Genomic DNA, 15,398 nt, shown 5'->3' on the forward strand with positions numbered 1-15,398 from the left:
TGATTCTGTTGGTTTATTTAAAAGTGTATTGAATAGAAAACATGTGTGTATTATCACTTCATTTCCACTTTCACTACTTCTATATTTAAAATGTGACTGTTAAAATACTAAAGATTTTATATTGTAATGTTTAAATTCATATTTAAACCTTATTTAAGACTGATTGAAAAAGATTTTAATTTGCAATAAATAAAAAAAATGATAATCTTCCAAATTTCAATATACTTTAGATAGAGTAAAAATGATTAAAGATGACCAGTTTAGTCCAGCATGTATGTTTTAATAGTAATAACACTATTAATATTTTTTTCTATTATACAATATACAATGTAATAAATACAAACATTTTAACAAATGTACAAAATTACAATATCTTACAAATTGCTATAGACATTGACACATTAGTAAAATCCCTTTAATCATGCTAGTGTTAAATAAATACTGCAAACTATTTAGCCATTTCATTACTTTATTCTTTCCCATAAGCCAATATTACCATAAACATATTGTAAGTACTGTATAAGTACTGTATTTCAAAGAGAAATCATTGTGGCTGGCAATCTTCAACTCTTGAAGCCAACTCCTCAACTCTGCAAAGCATTGATTATTTAAGAAAACTTGATGTCTGATACAGATTTTGAGTTCTGGCCTTAAAAATGCATCATAAAAGTTTGATTTTTAAATGGAAGAGTTTTTATCAGGTGCATTTGCATTACTCATTTCTATAATAATATTGTTCCATGCTAGCTCTGCATTTTTTTTTTTTTTTTTTACCATCTAACAAATTTTGTATCCATATAAGCCTGTGGGAGAATTTCAGCCTTTTATAAGTTAGATGGTAAAGGATATACCTGAAGGATACACAGAAGAAATGATCCAAATGTTTTGAGTGTTGGCAAGAGTTATTGTCATACTGGACTTGCTACATGACCCTGCCTGCACCTAAGCCTGATCAGTAAAACTTTACTCAGTTGGCCTTTAATTGCATATCTCACTAAAAGACTTGCTGTTCAGGATGAATTTCATTGTTCCTCCTCTGTTCTTCTTTGACAACCAAAATCTGATGGTGGGTGAAGGAACATGATTTGCCCTTAGGCTCCTTTTAGCTCATAGAAACTTTGGTGCTGATGTTTTCTTACAGTAGTGTACATGCCCACCCATGCCACAGCAAAATTGTCATGAGCATGCTGTTAGATTCTTGAGTTATTTATTTTACATTATAGAAAGCCCATCACATCATGATTTGTTTTTGTTTAAAGTTGGCCAGAGCAGGGAATTATTGTGGAATCTCACCACTGGGGTTCCCAAGAGACATAAAATGCAAGTATGTGATTGACATTACCATGAATATATCATGCCTAAATATAATTTAAGAGTGCTATGCCTACAGCAACATAAAAATATTCAAATAAAGAAAAATCGAAATAAAAAAATAAAAATGCAAAACTTTGCATATAATTAGTGCAAATAAGGTAAAAAAAATGATAATGTGTGAATAAATTATATGTAAAAACTAAGCCTGAGGTCAGTATCTGTGAAATCTATATTTACAAGCATACAAAAATCTATAATATATTTGCAGAGATACATTTGAAAGTCTTTTCAGGGTATTGCACAAAAACTCCCTATGTATGAACGTTTAAGCTTCCACAAGATCACAGACTAACCTTGACATTCCCAGTAAATATTCTTTATATCAATATAGACTTTGGAATTAAAGGTTGTAGGTACCTAAGCTTCAAGACTTCTTTCATTGATCACAGGCGACTTCTAATGTTCAAGAAAAAAAGCAGCTTCCCACAAATTCTATGGCAATTGCTGAAATTTACCAAGCAGCATAGTGATGTTGAAATGAGAGTTGCACTGGTTATAATAGTGGTTATGTCTCAACAATTAAGCTAGGAGTTGAAAAAGTCTGTTATTGCAAACTACCGTCTTTTGACTTCAGTTCAAATGTGTGATCCCTAACACCAAATCTTTTGAAATCTAATGGACTGGTTTCAATTCTGGGCATCTGAAACACTTATAGTAGCATTAATCACTGAGCAGGGGGACAGTTACAGTAATATGTTCTATGGTCAAATGCCAAAAAGTTTTAGAAGATGAACAAAGCACGGATCAACCATGACACCAAGACCCACAGATCTATTGACATGCCTATAGATTGGGCATCTATCCATAATATACTGGTCAAGATGTTGTTAATTGGAGGAATATTATAAGGGAAAAATTATTAATAGTAAAGTGGTCCAAAAGTCACTATTTTCCCATAAAAGGTAGTATTTGTATTACCTATGTTATTTTATTTTGTGGCTTAGCCACAAACCCTGGAATCCCTTAAAACCAAAAATATTCCATATTATTTAATTCATGACAGATCTAATTTTTTTCCTCTTTGGTACACCACTTTAAACATAAATTATAAAATTACACATAGTATAAAATATAATAAATATTCTTCAGTCTCAGTGTCTCAGCTATTAAATATCGTACATCGTACATCACTTATGAATGCCAGCACTGGATGGCAACGGAGGATGGTACACTCCCCGAGAGACTGTAGGCCTTTTTTCATGTTCTCCTTTTATTCCTTTCTCGGGATCTGTGGCTTCAGAAAAAAAATTATACCAGCCATAATGTGTTCTGTAACTGGGATATCTTGTAATTGGATATCGAGGAGTACGGCAGCACGCTAATATCTGTAAAAAAAAAGTGTGAAAAAAATAATAAGTGAATCATACATTAGTAGAATATACTGTAAATAAAAATTGCAGAAAGGAAATTTGCCAATCCAGTGCTTGTGTAGCTAATTGTTGGCCCAAACACTGTCACATGGGGAAGGAGAAAGGACACCAACCCTGTGGGGCTGAGACCAACAGGACAAGTGGGACAGTTGGAGTGTGTGGCAAAGTTAAATATAATTGGGTGGGGGTATGGTTTAACAAGAGATCCTGTCACTTTGATCATTGATTTTCATTGGATGTAAACTAAAGTATTTGCTTAAAGAATATGTCTACTTACCCAACATAATAAACATATGAGCAGGCCCATGCCTAAGATCGACATCAATCCAAAAAGTATTATTTGCCAGTATGTAACTGAAATAGAAAACATAACAATGTTTTAATGTATATAATTATTTTTGGGAACGTGTTGGGGGACTCATAATGAGAAATGTTGGGAAATATCTTTAACAGAGACAAAACCAAAAACACATTTTGTAAAAAAAATAAAAATTATATGCAAAAACCTTTGCTACTTCTTTTAGTTGCTAAGAAAAAGTGATCATACATCTACTCCATTATCAATGCACATCTTTACATGGAAAATACATTGGCAGGATTCATATGATATAACACAAAATATTACAGCCTTCCAATAACACAAGGGCTGTTATTGCCAATGAACAAAAAGTGACCCCCTCACCTGAGGAGAATAAATAAAAGAAAGTAATAAAAGATAAGAATACAAGCTTACACATAAAATAGTACAATAATACAGGCTTTGTATGCGTTCTTATGATGTGTTCCCTAAGCTGTACTTTATTTGAGTGTTGTTTTGATGTTTTGTAATGTCAGAGAATGCTGTCTTCAAGAACTTTTTGTATTACATTATCTGCCAGGTTTGCTTGAAAAGGCTCCAAGGTACTGTGACAGAGGTGGGATACAGGGAGATACAGTAAAACTTTGGATTGCGAGCATAATTCGTTCCGGAAGCATGCTTGTAATCCAAAGCAGTTGTATATCAAAGCAAATTTTTCCATAAGAAATAATGGAAACTCAAATGATTCTTTCTAAAACCATTTAATCATAAGTCCTTCAGTTTATTGTCCATATACAAAGATTATAGAAATGTGAGTTGTGTAACCATAAAATGTCCATCCACAAATGGCAGCCTCCCCATGGGGATTGGAAGCAAAATCCAGCAGGAGCTACAGAGTATAAAAGAGAAGAGAAGTGCCTCTAAGTGTTGCAATATGGTTTCATTTAATGAAGGTACAACATTTAGCAACTCACATGGTTGCTGATTAAAAGAGGCATGTCTAAGTATGCAGGCATCCGGGGTAAAGCGATCCACATAGACTGTCCTCCGCACCGCCGGCTCTCACCACTGTCAGTCTGCAATCGTGGCCGGGAAGACTACCCTGCAGTAGAGCGATCTTAAAGCGAGGCTTGAACCGCTTGTGGAAGGTACAACATCAATGGTTGTGCGGAGGATGGTCTATGTGGACAGCTTTACCCTGGATGCCTGCATACTTAGATGTGCCTGTTTTAATCATCAATCATGTGAGTTTCTAAATGTTGTAACTTCATTAAATGTAACTATATTGCTACACTTAGAGGCGCCTCTCTTCTATTTTATACTCAGTTGTGAAATGACGCTACTCTTATATCAAGACATCGCTTGTATATCAAGTCAAAATGTATTAAAAAAAGGTTGCTTGTCTTGTAAAATGCTCTCAAACCAAGTTACTCTCAAACCAAGGTTTTATTGTATCTGTCTGTCTTGTTTACTGGCCAACCACTGGTCAGTTTGAGTTGATTAGAGAAGTCTCTAGAAAATGCTGAGCCCTGTCCTGGATGATATTTAAAGATATTGATATCCAGGGGATATATATTAAAGGTTTCATTCAGAAAATTTCTATATAATAACAAACTTACCGCTTGCTGTTGTAGATAAGCCTGTGCCAGAAATGGTTGCTGTGTTAGTATTTGCTGTCATGGATACAGAAGCAATAGTTCCAGTAGGTTGAACACCACCAGTAGTGTAGTTGCTATTGTTTGTTCCAGTGACTGTGCTGTTAGTAGCTTGCATAGTCATTGTTACAGTACTGTTGGATGTAGAGTTTGTACTTCCAATGAAAACAGGTCCTGTTGAAATAGTTGTACTGGAAGAACCAAGAGTGGTAGAAATGTGGGTAATAGAGTTGATACCACTAGCAGCAGTGTTGTTGTTGATTCCAGTGGAAGATGGTTCTGATATGAGAGAAGTACTTATTATAGTCCCAGTAGAGACAGAGTCTGTACTGCTAGAGTTGATGTTCCCCGGGGCAGTGGTAGCAGCTAATGTTGTAGAATAAGTAGAACTAGGATGAGTTGCAGTAGCATTGGACTCTAACAATGCAACAGCACTGGTCATGGTTCCAGTGATAGTGGTCTGTCCTGCAGCAGATGTGCTAAAAAGAGCCGTAGGAATAGAAGATACTGTAAGTGAAATGGAAGTAGCATTGTTTTCAGTAGCTATTGTTTCAGAAGAAGTAGTAGTTTTGCTATTGACCCCAGCTCCAATGGGTGTTACTATAGAAGCAATAATTGTACTTTCTACAGTTATTGATCCAGTAGCATTTGTAGCAAAAGTGGACTTAACTGTATTCTCAGTGGATGATGAAGAAGCAGTAATGCTATTAATGTTTTCAATGGGACCCGAAATTGTTCTAGTACTTATTATTTCCTGGGTAACAGGGGATAGGGAAGTAAAAGTAATGCTGGCAGAGGTATTATTTCCCAGTATAGTAGTAGTAATCATCATTGCAGTGGCACTTGAGCTTCCAATAGTAGTTGTAGTACTTGGTGTTACAGTACCAGCTGACAATGTTGACACAGTTCTGTTTGTGATAGTAGAATAAGTAGAACTAGGATGAGTTGCAGTAGCATTGGACTCTAACAATGTAACAGCACTGGTCATGGTTCCAGTGATAGTGGTCTGTTCTGCAGCAGATGTGCTAAAAAGAGCCGTAGGAATAGAAGATACTGTAAGTGAAATGGAAGTAGCATTGTTTTCAGTAGCTTTTGTTTCAGAAGAAGTAGTGGTTTTGCTATTAACCCCAGCTCCAATAGGTGTTACTATAGAAGCAATGATGGTACTTTCTGTAGTTGTTGATCCAGTAGAATTTGTAGCAAATGTGGTCTTAACTGTAGTCTCCGTGGATGATGAAGAAGCAGGAGTGCTATTAATGTTTGCAGTGGGACCTGAAACTGTTCTAGTACTTATTATGTCCTGGGTAACAGGGGATAGGGAAGTAAAATTAATGTTGGCAGAGGTCTTATTTCCCAGTATAGTAGTAGTAAGCATTGCAGTGGCACTTAAGCTTCCAATAGTAGTTGTAGTACTTGGTGTTACAGTACCAGCCGACAATGTTGACACAGTGCTGTTTGTGATAGTACCAGCTGGTAATGTAACCAAGGAAGTATTAAATGTGCTTCCATTAGCTTTTGATCCAGTAGTACTAGATGGATTAGCAGTTGTCCCATTTAATACAGTGACTGTAGTTTCAATGCTATTAGTAGCAATGGATATTGATGTGGTTGAAGAGGTACCTGTTGTACCAATAGTAGTGGCAGTGGTAGAGCTACTGCCAGAATCACTGGTGACTGATGCAGAAGGAGAACCTGTGACTGTTCCAGTAAAGCTAACATCAGTAAATGTTTTATTTGATGAGGTTGCAATTGTGCCTGTAATAGTGGATGTTGCTGAAGTGGTAGTCCCAGCAGCAATAGGTATTGACATGTTATTGGTTGTAGTGGCTGAAGCAGTACTTGTTTCACCGGTGGCAGATGCTGTTGAACTAGGCAGTGTTGTTGCAGTCATTGAACTAGCTGTTTTACTGGTAATGGATCCTGTTGTATTGGAACTTGATGGAGAAGTAGGACTTAAGGTAATAGATGTTGGCAAAGTTGTAGACCCTATAGTAGTTGATAAAATCAATGTGGAAGTTCCAGAACTAGTAGGTGTTGTACTACCTGAAGAGTCTGTTGAACTAGACAGTTTTGTTGCAGTTGTTGAACTAGATGTTTCACTGGTAATGGATCCTCTTGTGGATGTTGATGAAGTAGTATCTCCCAATGTAGTGGATGTTGCTAAATTACTAGCTCCAGCTCCAATGGGAGTCACACTAGTTGATGAAACAATTGAACTTTGCATTGTTGTTGGAAATGTTGAACTAGAATCTGCTGTGCTGGTTGATAGTAAAGTAGTAGAAGTGGGTAATAACGTGCTAGCTGTTGTAGATGCTGAAGCTGTAGGAGTTTCACCGTTGACAGATTTTGTTGTTATGGAGCTTGTTATAGTAGTGCCTGAAGTACTGGATGTTGGTATAATGGTAGACCCTATTGTAGTTGATACAATTAAAGTATTAGTTCCCGGACTAGTGGATTCTGTTGTAATAACTGAAGAACCTGTTGAACTAGGTAGTGTTGTTACAATTGATGAACTAGCTGTTTCACTGGTAATTGATCCTGTTGCACTAGAAGTTATTAAAGTTGTAGACCCTGGAGTAGTTGATGTTGTTAAAATGGTAGTCCCAGCATTATTAGAAGTAGTACTAGTTGGGGAAACAGCTAAACTTAGCAGTGTTGTTGAAGATGTTGTAGTGGTGTTACCGGGTGTTGTGGAAGTTGTAGGAATCAATGAGCTTGTAATTATGGACGTTGTCAGAGGAGTAGTTTCCGTACTCGTGGGAGTTGTACTAGTTGAGGAAACAGTTGAAATAAGATGTGTTGTTACAGATGTCGGACCAGATGTTATATCAGTAGTGAGGGATCCTGTTGATGTGAAGGTTGTTGGAGAAGTAGGACTTAAGGTAGAATATGTTGGCAAAGTTGTAGACCCAGTTGTACTAATTACAGTAGTAGATCCAGGACTAGTATGTGTTGTTGTATTACCTGAAGACCCTGTTGAACTAGACTGTGTTGTTGCAGTTGTTGAACTAGTTGTTTCACTGGTAATAGTTCCTGTTGTACTGAAAGTCATTAAAGTAGTAGACTCCAGTGTAGTTGGTGGTGTTAAAGTGGTAGTCCAGGCACTATTAGGAGTTGTACTAGTTGGGGAAACAGTTGAACTAAGCAGTGTTGTTGCAGATGTTGAACTAGATGTTGTGGTGGTGTTAGTGTGTAATGTGGAAGTTGTAGGAGTTGATAAGCTTGTTTTTGTGGATGTTGTAAACGTAGCAGTTTCAGTACTAGTGGGAGTTGTACTATTTGGGGAAACAGTTGAACTAAGCAGTGTTGTTGCAGATGTTGAACTAGACATTGTGGTGATGTTAACGGGTGCTGTGGAAGTTGCAGGAGTTGGTGAGCTTGTTATTGTGGATGTTGTAAAAGTAGCAGTTTCAGTACTAGTGGGAGTAATAGTTGGAGATACAGTTGAAGTTAGCTGTGTTGTTGAAGATGCTGGACTAGATGTTATGCCAGTGGTGAGGTAACCTGTTGTTGTGGAGGTTGTTGGAGTCAAAGGAATTAAGATAGTAGATGTTGGCAAAGTTGTAGAACCTGTTGTAATTGAAAAAATATTACCAGAATTTCCAGGGCTGGTGGATGTTGTTGTATGAACTGAAGAATCTGTTGAACTAAGCATTGTTGTTACAATTTTTGAGCTACTTGTTTCACTGGTAATGGATCCTGTTGTAGTTGATGGCATTAAAGTGGTAGTTCCAGCACTATTAAGAGTTGTACTAGTTGGGGAAACCGTTGAACTAAGCAGTGTTGTTGCTGATGTCAGACCAGATGTTATGCCAGTAGTGAGGGATCCTGTTGTTGTGGAGGCTGTTGGAGAAGTAGGACTTAAGGTATTAGATGTTGGCAAAGTTGTAGAGCCCATTGTAGTTGATATAATTACAGTAGTAGTCCCAGGACTCGTGGGTGTTGTACTACCTGAAGAGCCTATTGAACTAGACAGTGTTGTTACAGATGTTGAACTAGTTGTTTCACTGGTAATGGATCCTAATGTACTGGAAGTTGGTGAAGTAGTAGACTCCAGTGTAGTTGATGGTAATAAAGTTGTAGTTCCAGCACTATTAGCACTATTAGGAGTTGTACTAGTTGGGGAAATCGTTGAACTAAGCAGTATTGTTGCTGATGTTGGACCAGATGTTGTGGTGTTAATAGTAGGTGTTGTGGAAGTTGTAGGAGTTGATGAGCTTGTTATCGTGGGTGTTGTTATAGTAATAGCTTCAGTACTAGTATGAGTTGTACTTGGGGAATCAGTAGAAATAAGCTGTGTTGTTGCTGATGTCGGACCAGATGTTATGCCAGTAGTGAGGGATCTTGTTGTTGTGGAGGCTGTTAAAGAAATAGGACTTGAGGTAGTAGATGTTGGCAAAGTTGTAGACCCTGTTGTATTTGATATAATTACAGTAGTAGTTCCAGGACTAGTGGGTGTTGTTGTACTACCTGAAGAGCCTGTTGAACTAGACAGTGTTGTTACAGCTGTGGAACTAGTTGTTTCACTGGTAATGGATCCTGTTGTACTGGAAGTTGGTGAAGTAGTAGACCCCAGTGTAGTTGATGGTGATAAAGTTGTAGTCCCAGCACTATTAGGAGATGTACTAGTTGTGGAAACAGTAGAACTAAGCAGTGTTGTTGCTGATGTTGGACCAGATGTTATGCCAGTAGTGAAGGATCCTGTTGCTGTGGAGGCTGTTGGAGAAGTAGGACTTGAGGTAGTAGATGTTGGCAAAGTTGTAGACCCCATTGTAGTTGATATAATTACAGTAGTAGTTCCAGGACTCGTGGGTGTTGTACTACCTGAAGAGCCTGTTGAACTAGACAGGGTTGTTGCAGTTGTTGAACTAGTTGTTTCACTGGTAGATGTTGTGGTGATAATAGTAGGTGTTGTGGAAGTTGTAGGAGTTGATGAGCTTGTTATCGTTGGTGTTGTTAAAGTAATAGTTTCAGTACTAGTATGAGTTGTACTTGGGGAATGAGTAGAAATAAGCTGTGTTGTTGCTGATGTCGGACCAGATGTTATGCCAGTAGTGGGGGATCCTGTTGTTGTGGAGACCGTTAAAGAAATAGGACTTGAGGTAGTAGATGTTGGCAAAGTTGTAGACCCCGTTGTAGTTGATAAATTTACAGTAGTAGTTCCAGGACTAGTGGGTGTTGCTGTACTACCTGAAGAGCCTGTTGAACTAGACAGTGTTGTTACAGCTGTTGAACTAGTTGTTTCACTGGTAATGGATCCTGTTGTACTGGAAGTTGGTGAAGTAGTAGACTCCATAGTAGTTGATGGTATTAAAGTGGTTGTCTCAGCACTATTAGGAGTTGTATTAGTTGGGGAATCAGTAGAAATAAGCTGTGTTGTTGCTGATGTTGGACCAGATGTTATGCCAGTAGTGGGGGATCCCGTTGTTGTGGAGACCGTTAAAGAAATAGGACTTGAGGTAGTAGATGTTGGCAAAGTTGTAGACCCCGTTGTAGTTGATAAATTTACAGTAGTAGTTCCAGGACTAGTGGGTGTTGTTGTACTACCTGAAGAGCCTGTTGAACTAGACAGTGTTGTTACAGCTGTTGAACTAGTTGTTTTACTGTTAATGGATCCTGTTGTACTGGAAGTTGGTGAAGTAGTAGACTCCAGTGTAGTTGATGGTGATAAAGTTGTAGTCCCAGCACTATTAGGAGATGTACTAGTTGGGGAAACAGTTGAACTAAGCAGCGTTGTTGCTGATGTTGGACCAGATGTTATGCCAGTAGTGAGGGATCCTGTTGTTGTGGAGGCTGTTGGAGAAGTAGGACTTGAGGTAGTAGATGTTGGCAAAGTTGTAGACCCTGTTGTAGTTGATATAATTACAGTAGTAGTTCCAGGACTAGTGGGTGTTGTTGTACTACCTGAAGAGCCTGTTGAACTAGACAGTGTTGTTACAGCTGTGGAACTAGTTGTTTCACTGGTAATGGATCCTGTTGTACTGGAAGTTGGTGAAGTAGTAGACCCCAGTGTAGTTGATGGTGATAAAGTTGTAGTCCCAGCATTATTAGGAGATGTACTAGTTGTGGAAACAGTAGAACTAAGCAGTGTTGTTGCTGATGTTGGACCAGATGTTATGCCAGTAGTGAAGGATCCTGTTGCTGTGGAGGCTGTTGGAGAAGTAGGACTTGAGGTAGTAGATGTTGGCAAAGTTGTAGACCCCATTGTAGTTGATATAATTACAGTAGTAGTTCCAGGACTCGTGGGTGTTGTACTACCTGAAGAGCCTGTTGAACTAGACAGGGTTGTTGCAGTTGTTGAACTAGTTGTTTCACTGGTAGATGTTGTGGTGATAATAGTAGGTGTTGTGGAAGTTGTAGGAGTTGATGAGCTTGTTATCGTTGGTGTTGTTAAAGTAATAGTTTCAGTACTAGTATGAGTTGTACTTGGGGAATCAGTAGAAATAAGCTGTGTTGTTGCTGATGTTGGACCAGATGTTATGCCAGTAGTGGGGGATCCTGTTGTTGTGGAGACCGTTAAAGAAATAGGACTTGAGGTAGTAGATGTTGGCAAAGTTGTAGACCCCGTTGTAGTTGATAAATTTACAGTAGTAGTTCCAGGACTAGTGGGTGTTGCTGTACTACCTGAAGAGCCTGTTGAACTAGACAGTGTTGTTACAGCTGTTGAACTAGTTGTTTCACTGGTAATGGATCCTGTTGTACTGGAAGTTGGTGAAGTAGTAGACTCCATAGTAGTTGATGGTATTAAAGTGGTTGTCTCAGCACTATTAGGAGTTGTATTAGTTGGGGAATCAGTAGAAATAAGCTGTGTTGTTGCTGATGTTGGACCAGATGTTATGCCAGTAGTGGGGGATCCCGTTGTTGTGGAGACCGTTAAAGAAATAGGACTTGAGGTAGTAGATGTTGGCAAAGTTGTAGACCCCGTTGTAGTTGATAAATTTACAGTAGTAGTTCCAGGACTAGTGGGTGTTGTTGTACTACCTGAAGAGCCTGTTGAACTAGACAGTGTTGTTACAGCTGTTGAACTAGTTGTTTCACTGGTAATGGATCCTGTTGTACTGGAAGTTGGTGAAGTAGTAGACTCCATAGTAGTTGATGGTATTAAAGTGGTTGTCTCAGCACTATTAGGAGTTGTATTAGTTGGGGAATCAGTAGAAATAAGCTGTGTTGTTGCTGATGTTGGACCAGATGTTATGCCAGTAGTGGGGGATCCCGTTGTTGTGGAGACCGTTAAAGAAATAGGACTTGAGGTAGTAGATGTTGGCAAAGTTGTAGACCCCGTTGTAGTTGATAAATTTACAGTAGTAGTTCCAGGACTAGTGGGTGTTGTTGTACTACCTGAAGAGCCTGTTGAACTAGACAGTGTTGTTACAGCTGTTGAACTAGTTGTTTTACTGTTAATGGATCCTGTTGCACTGGAAGTTGGTGAAGTAGTAGACTCCAGTGTAGTTGATGGTGATAAAGTTGTAGTCCCAGCACTATTAGGAGATGTACTAGTTGGGGAAACAGTTGAACTAAGCAGCGTTGTTGCTGATGTTGGACCAGATGTTATGCCAGTAGTGAGGGATCCTGTTGTTGTGGAGGCTGTTGGAGAAGTAGGACTTGAGGTAGTAGATGTTGGCAAAGTTGTAGACCCTGTTGTAGTTGATATAATTACAGTAGTAGTTCCAGGACTAGCGGGTGTTGTACTACCTGAAGAGCCTGTTGAACTAGACAGGACTGTTGCAGTTGTTAAACTAGTTATTTCACTGGTAGATGTTGTGGTGGTAATAGCAGGTGTTGTGGAAGTTGTAGGAGTTGATGAGCTTGTTATCGTGGGTGATGTTAAAGTAATAGTTTCAGTACTAGTATGAGTTGTATTAGTTGGGGAATGAGTAGAAATAAGCTGTGTTGTTGCTGATGTCGGACCAGATGTTATGCCAGTAGTGGGGGATCCTGTTGTTGTGGAGACCGTTAAAGAAATAGGACTTGAGGTAGTAGATGTTGGCAAAGTTGTAGACCCCGTTGTAGTTGATAAATTTACAGTAGTAGTTCCAGGACTAGTGGGTGTTGCTGTACTACCTGAAGAGCCTGTTGAACTAGACAGTGTTGTTACAGCTGTTGAACTAGTTGTTTCACTGGTAATGGATCCTGTTGTACTGGAAGTTGGTGAAGTAGTAGACTCCATAGTAGTTGATGGTATTAAAGTGGTTGTCTCAGCACTATTAGGAGTTGTATTAGTTGGGGAATCAGTAGAAATAAGCTGTGTTGTTGCTGATGTTGGACCAGATGTTATGCCAGTAGTGGGGGATCCTGTTGTTGTGGAGACCGTTAAAGAAATAGGACTTGAGGTAGTAGATGTTGGCAAAGTTGTAGACCCCGTTGTAGTTGATATAATTACAGTAGTAGTCCCACGACTAGTGAGTGTTGTACTACCTGAAGAGCCTGTAGAACTAGACAGTGTTGTTGCAGTTATTGAACTAGTTGTTTCACTCGTAGATGTTGTGGTGGTAATAGCAGGTGTAGTGGAAGTTGTAGGAGTTGATGAGCTTGTTATCGTCGGTGTTGTTAAAGTAATAGTTTCAGTACTAGTAGGAGTTGTACTAGTTGGGGAAACAGTAGAAATAAGCTGTGTTGTTGTAGATGTTGGACCAGTAGTGAGGGATCCAGTTATTGTGGAGGTTGTTGGAGTAGTAGACTCCAGTGTAGTTGATGATGTTAAAGTGGTAGTATCAGCACTGTTAGGGGTTGTACTAATTGGGGAAACAGTTGAACTAAGCAGTGTTGTTGCAGATGTTGAACTAGATGTTGTGGTGGTGGTGATACCGGGTGTTGTGGAAGTTGTAGGAGTAGATGAGCTTGTTATTGTAGATGCTGTAATTATAGCAGTTTCAGTACTAGTGGGAGTTGTACTAGTTGGGGAAACAGTTGAAATAAGCTGTGTTGTTGAAGATTTTGGACTAGATGTTATGCCAGTGGTGAAGGAAACTGCTGTTGTGGATATTATTGGAGTTGAAGGACTTGAAGTAGTAGATGTTGGCAAAGTTGAAGACCCTGCTGTAGTTGAAAAAAGTACAGTAGTAGTTCCAGGGCTGGTGGGTGTTGTTGTACTACCTGAAGAATCTGTTGAACTAAGCAGTGTTGTTGCAATTGTTGAACTAGTTTTTTCACTGGTAATGGATCCTGTTGTACTGGAAGTTGTCAAAGTAGTAGAGCCCAGTGTAGTTAATGTTGTTTTGGTGGTAGTCTCAGCACTATTGGGAGTTGTAGTAGTTGGGGAAGCAGTTAAACTAACGGTATTTTCTGCAGATGTTGAGCTAGATGTTGTAGTGGTGTTACCGGCTGTTGTGGATGTTTTTGGAGTTGATGAACTTGTTATTGTGGATGTTGTTAAAGTAGTAGTTTCAGTACTAGTGGGAGTCGTACTAGTTGGAGAACCAGTTGAAATAACCTGTGTTGTTGTAGATGTTGGGCCAGATGTCATGCCAGTAATGAGGGATCCTGCTGTTGTAAAGGTTGTTGGAGAAATTAAACTTGAGGTAGTAGATGTTGGCCAAGTTGTAGACCCCGTTGTTGATATAATTATAGTAGTAGTTCCAGGGCTGGTCGGTGTTGTTGTGCCACCTGAAGAGCCTGTTGAACTAGGCACTGTTGGTGCAGTTGTTGAACTAGCTGTTTCACTGGTAATGGGATCTGTTGTACTGGAAGTTATTGTAGTACTTGTTTCTGGAGTAGGAACACTGGTATTGGCTGGGGAAGAAAATTAACACAGATGTGATAAAGCTTCTTTATAATGATAATTTATTATAGTTCACGTGTAAAATTAAATTAAGGCTGGCCATACATTATACAGTGTTTTTGTACAATTTTTCTTTAGATTTACCAAAACCATATAATATGAGATCAAACCTAAACACTTTCAATTTGTAAAGTTGAAATTGAACAAGAAAATTGGATAATGTATGGCCAGCTTGACTATAGCTTGACTATACTATTACCTATCTAAAGTTTCTGCACAAATGATCTGTATTTAATATTTTAACAACTACACTTTGGGCTTGATTTAATAAAACCAGAGATCTCAAAATCTGGTGAGGATCTGCAAAGAAACCAATCAGCTTCCAGGTTTTGTTTGCCAAAGCTGTATTGAACTAACTGAAGTTAGATGCTGACTACCATGCGCAGCTGCATCATATTTGAACTTTATTAAATAAAACCCTATATTTAAACTTGAACTCCTGGCGCAAAAAACATTTGTTAAATATATTTTTTAATATCTGCAAAGGATAAAAATCCACATTCTGTGCAGCAAATTTCTGTTCAAAACCTGAATATTACTGTGTAAAAGTTTAGTAACATTAGCACCATGCTGCAAACAGTTGTGTGATACATTGGGGTATGGTGTGCGCTTAACGCACATTTTGATCATGTATAACATTTATTCACACCCTTCACATGCCTTTATGTTAATTAGATGATTAGTATATATAGATATATATATATATATATATCTCTCTCTCTCTCTCTCTCTCTCTCTCTCTCTCTATATATATATATATATATATATATATATATACACAGTATCTCACAAAACTGAGTACACCGCTCACATTTTTGTAAATATTTTATTATATCTTTTCACATGACAGCACTGAAAAAATTACACTTTGCTACAATGTAAATTAGTGAGTGCACAGCTTGTATAACAGTGTAAATTTGCTG

General features: G+C 38.4%; 1 protein-coding gene across 1 annotated transcript in view; it reads right to left on the bottom strand.

Moving 5' to 3' along the window:
- Positions 1–259: 259 nt before the first annotated feature.
- LOC120914548 (mucin-2-like) overlaps positions 260–15,398 on the bottom strand; it is a 95,028-nt gene continuing 79,889 nt past the window's right edge. Inside the window, exons 4-6 of the mRNA XM_040325225.1 lie at positions 4,662–14,426; positions 3,022–3,098; positions 260–2,699 (exon numbers count right to left, since the gene is read on the bottom strand). Coding sequence (XP_040181159.1) covers positions 2,502–2,699; positions 3,022–3,098; positions 4,662–14,426 — 10,040 coding nt within the window. The 3' untranslated portion in view covers positions 260–2,501. The remainder of the gene's footprint in view (positions 2,700–3,021; positions 3,099–4,661; positions 14,427–15,398) is intronic.

This window comes from Rana temporaria, chromosome 9 (assembly GCF_905171775.1).
Source record: "Rana temporaria chromosome 9, aRanTem1.1, whole genome shotgun sequence".
NCBI lineage: Eukaryota > Metazoa > Chordata > Amphibia > Anura > Ranidae > Rana > Rana temporaria.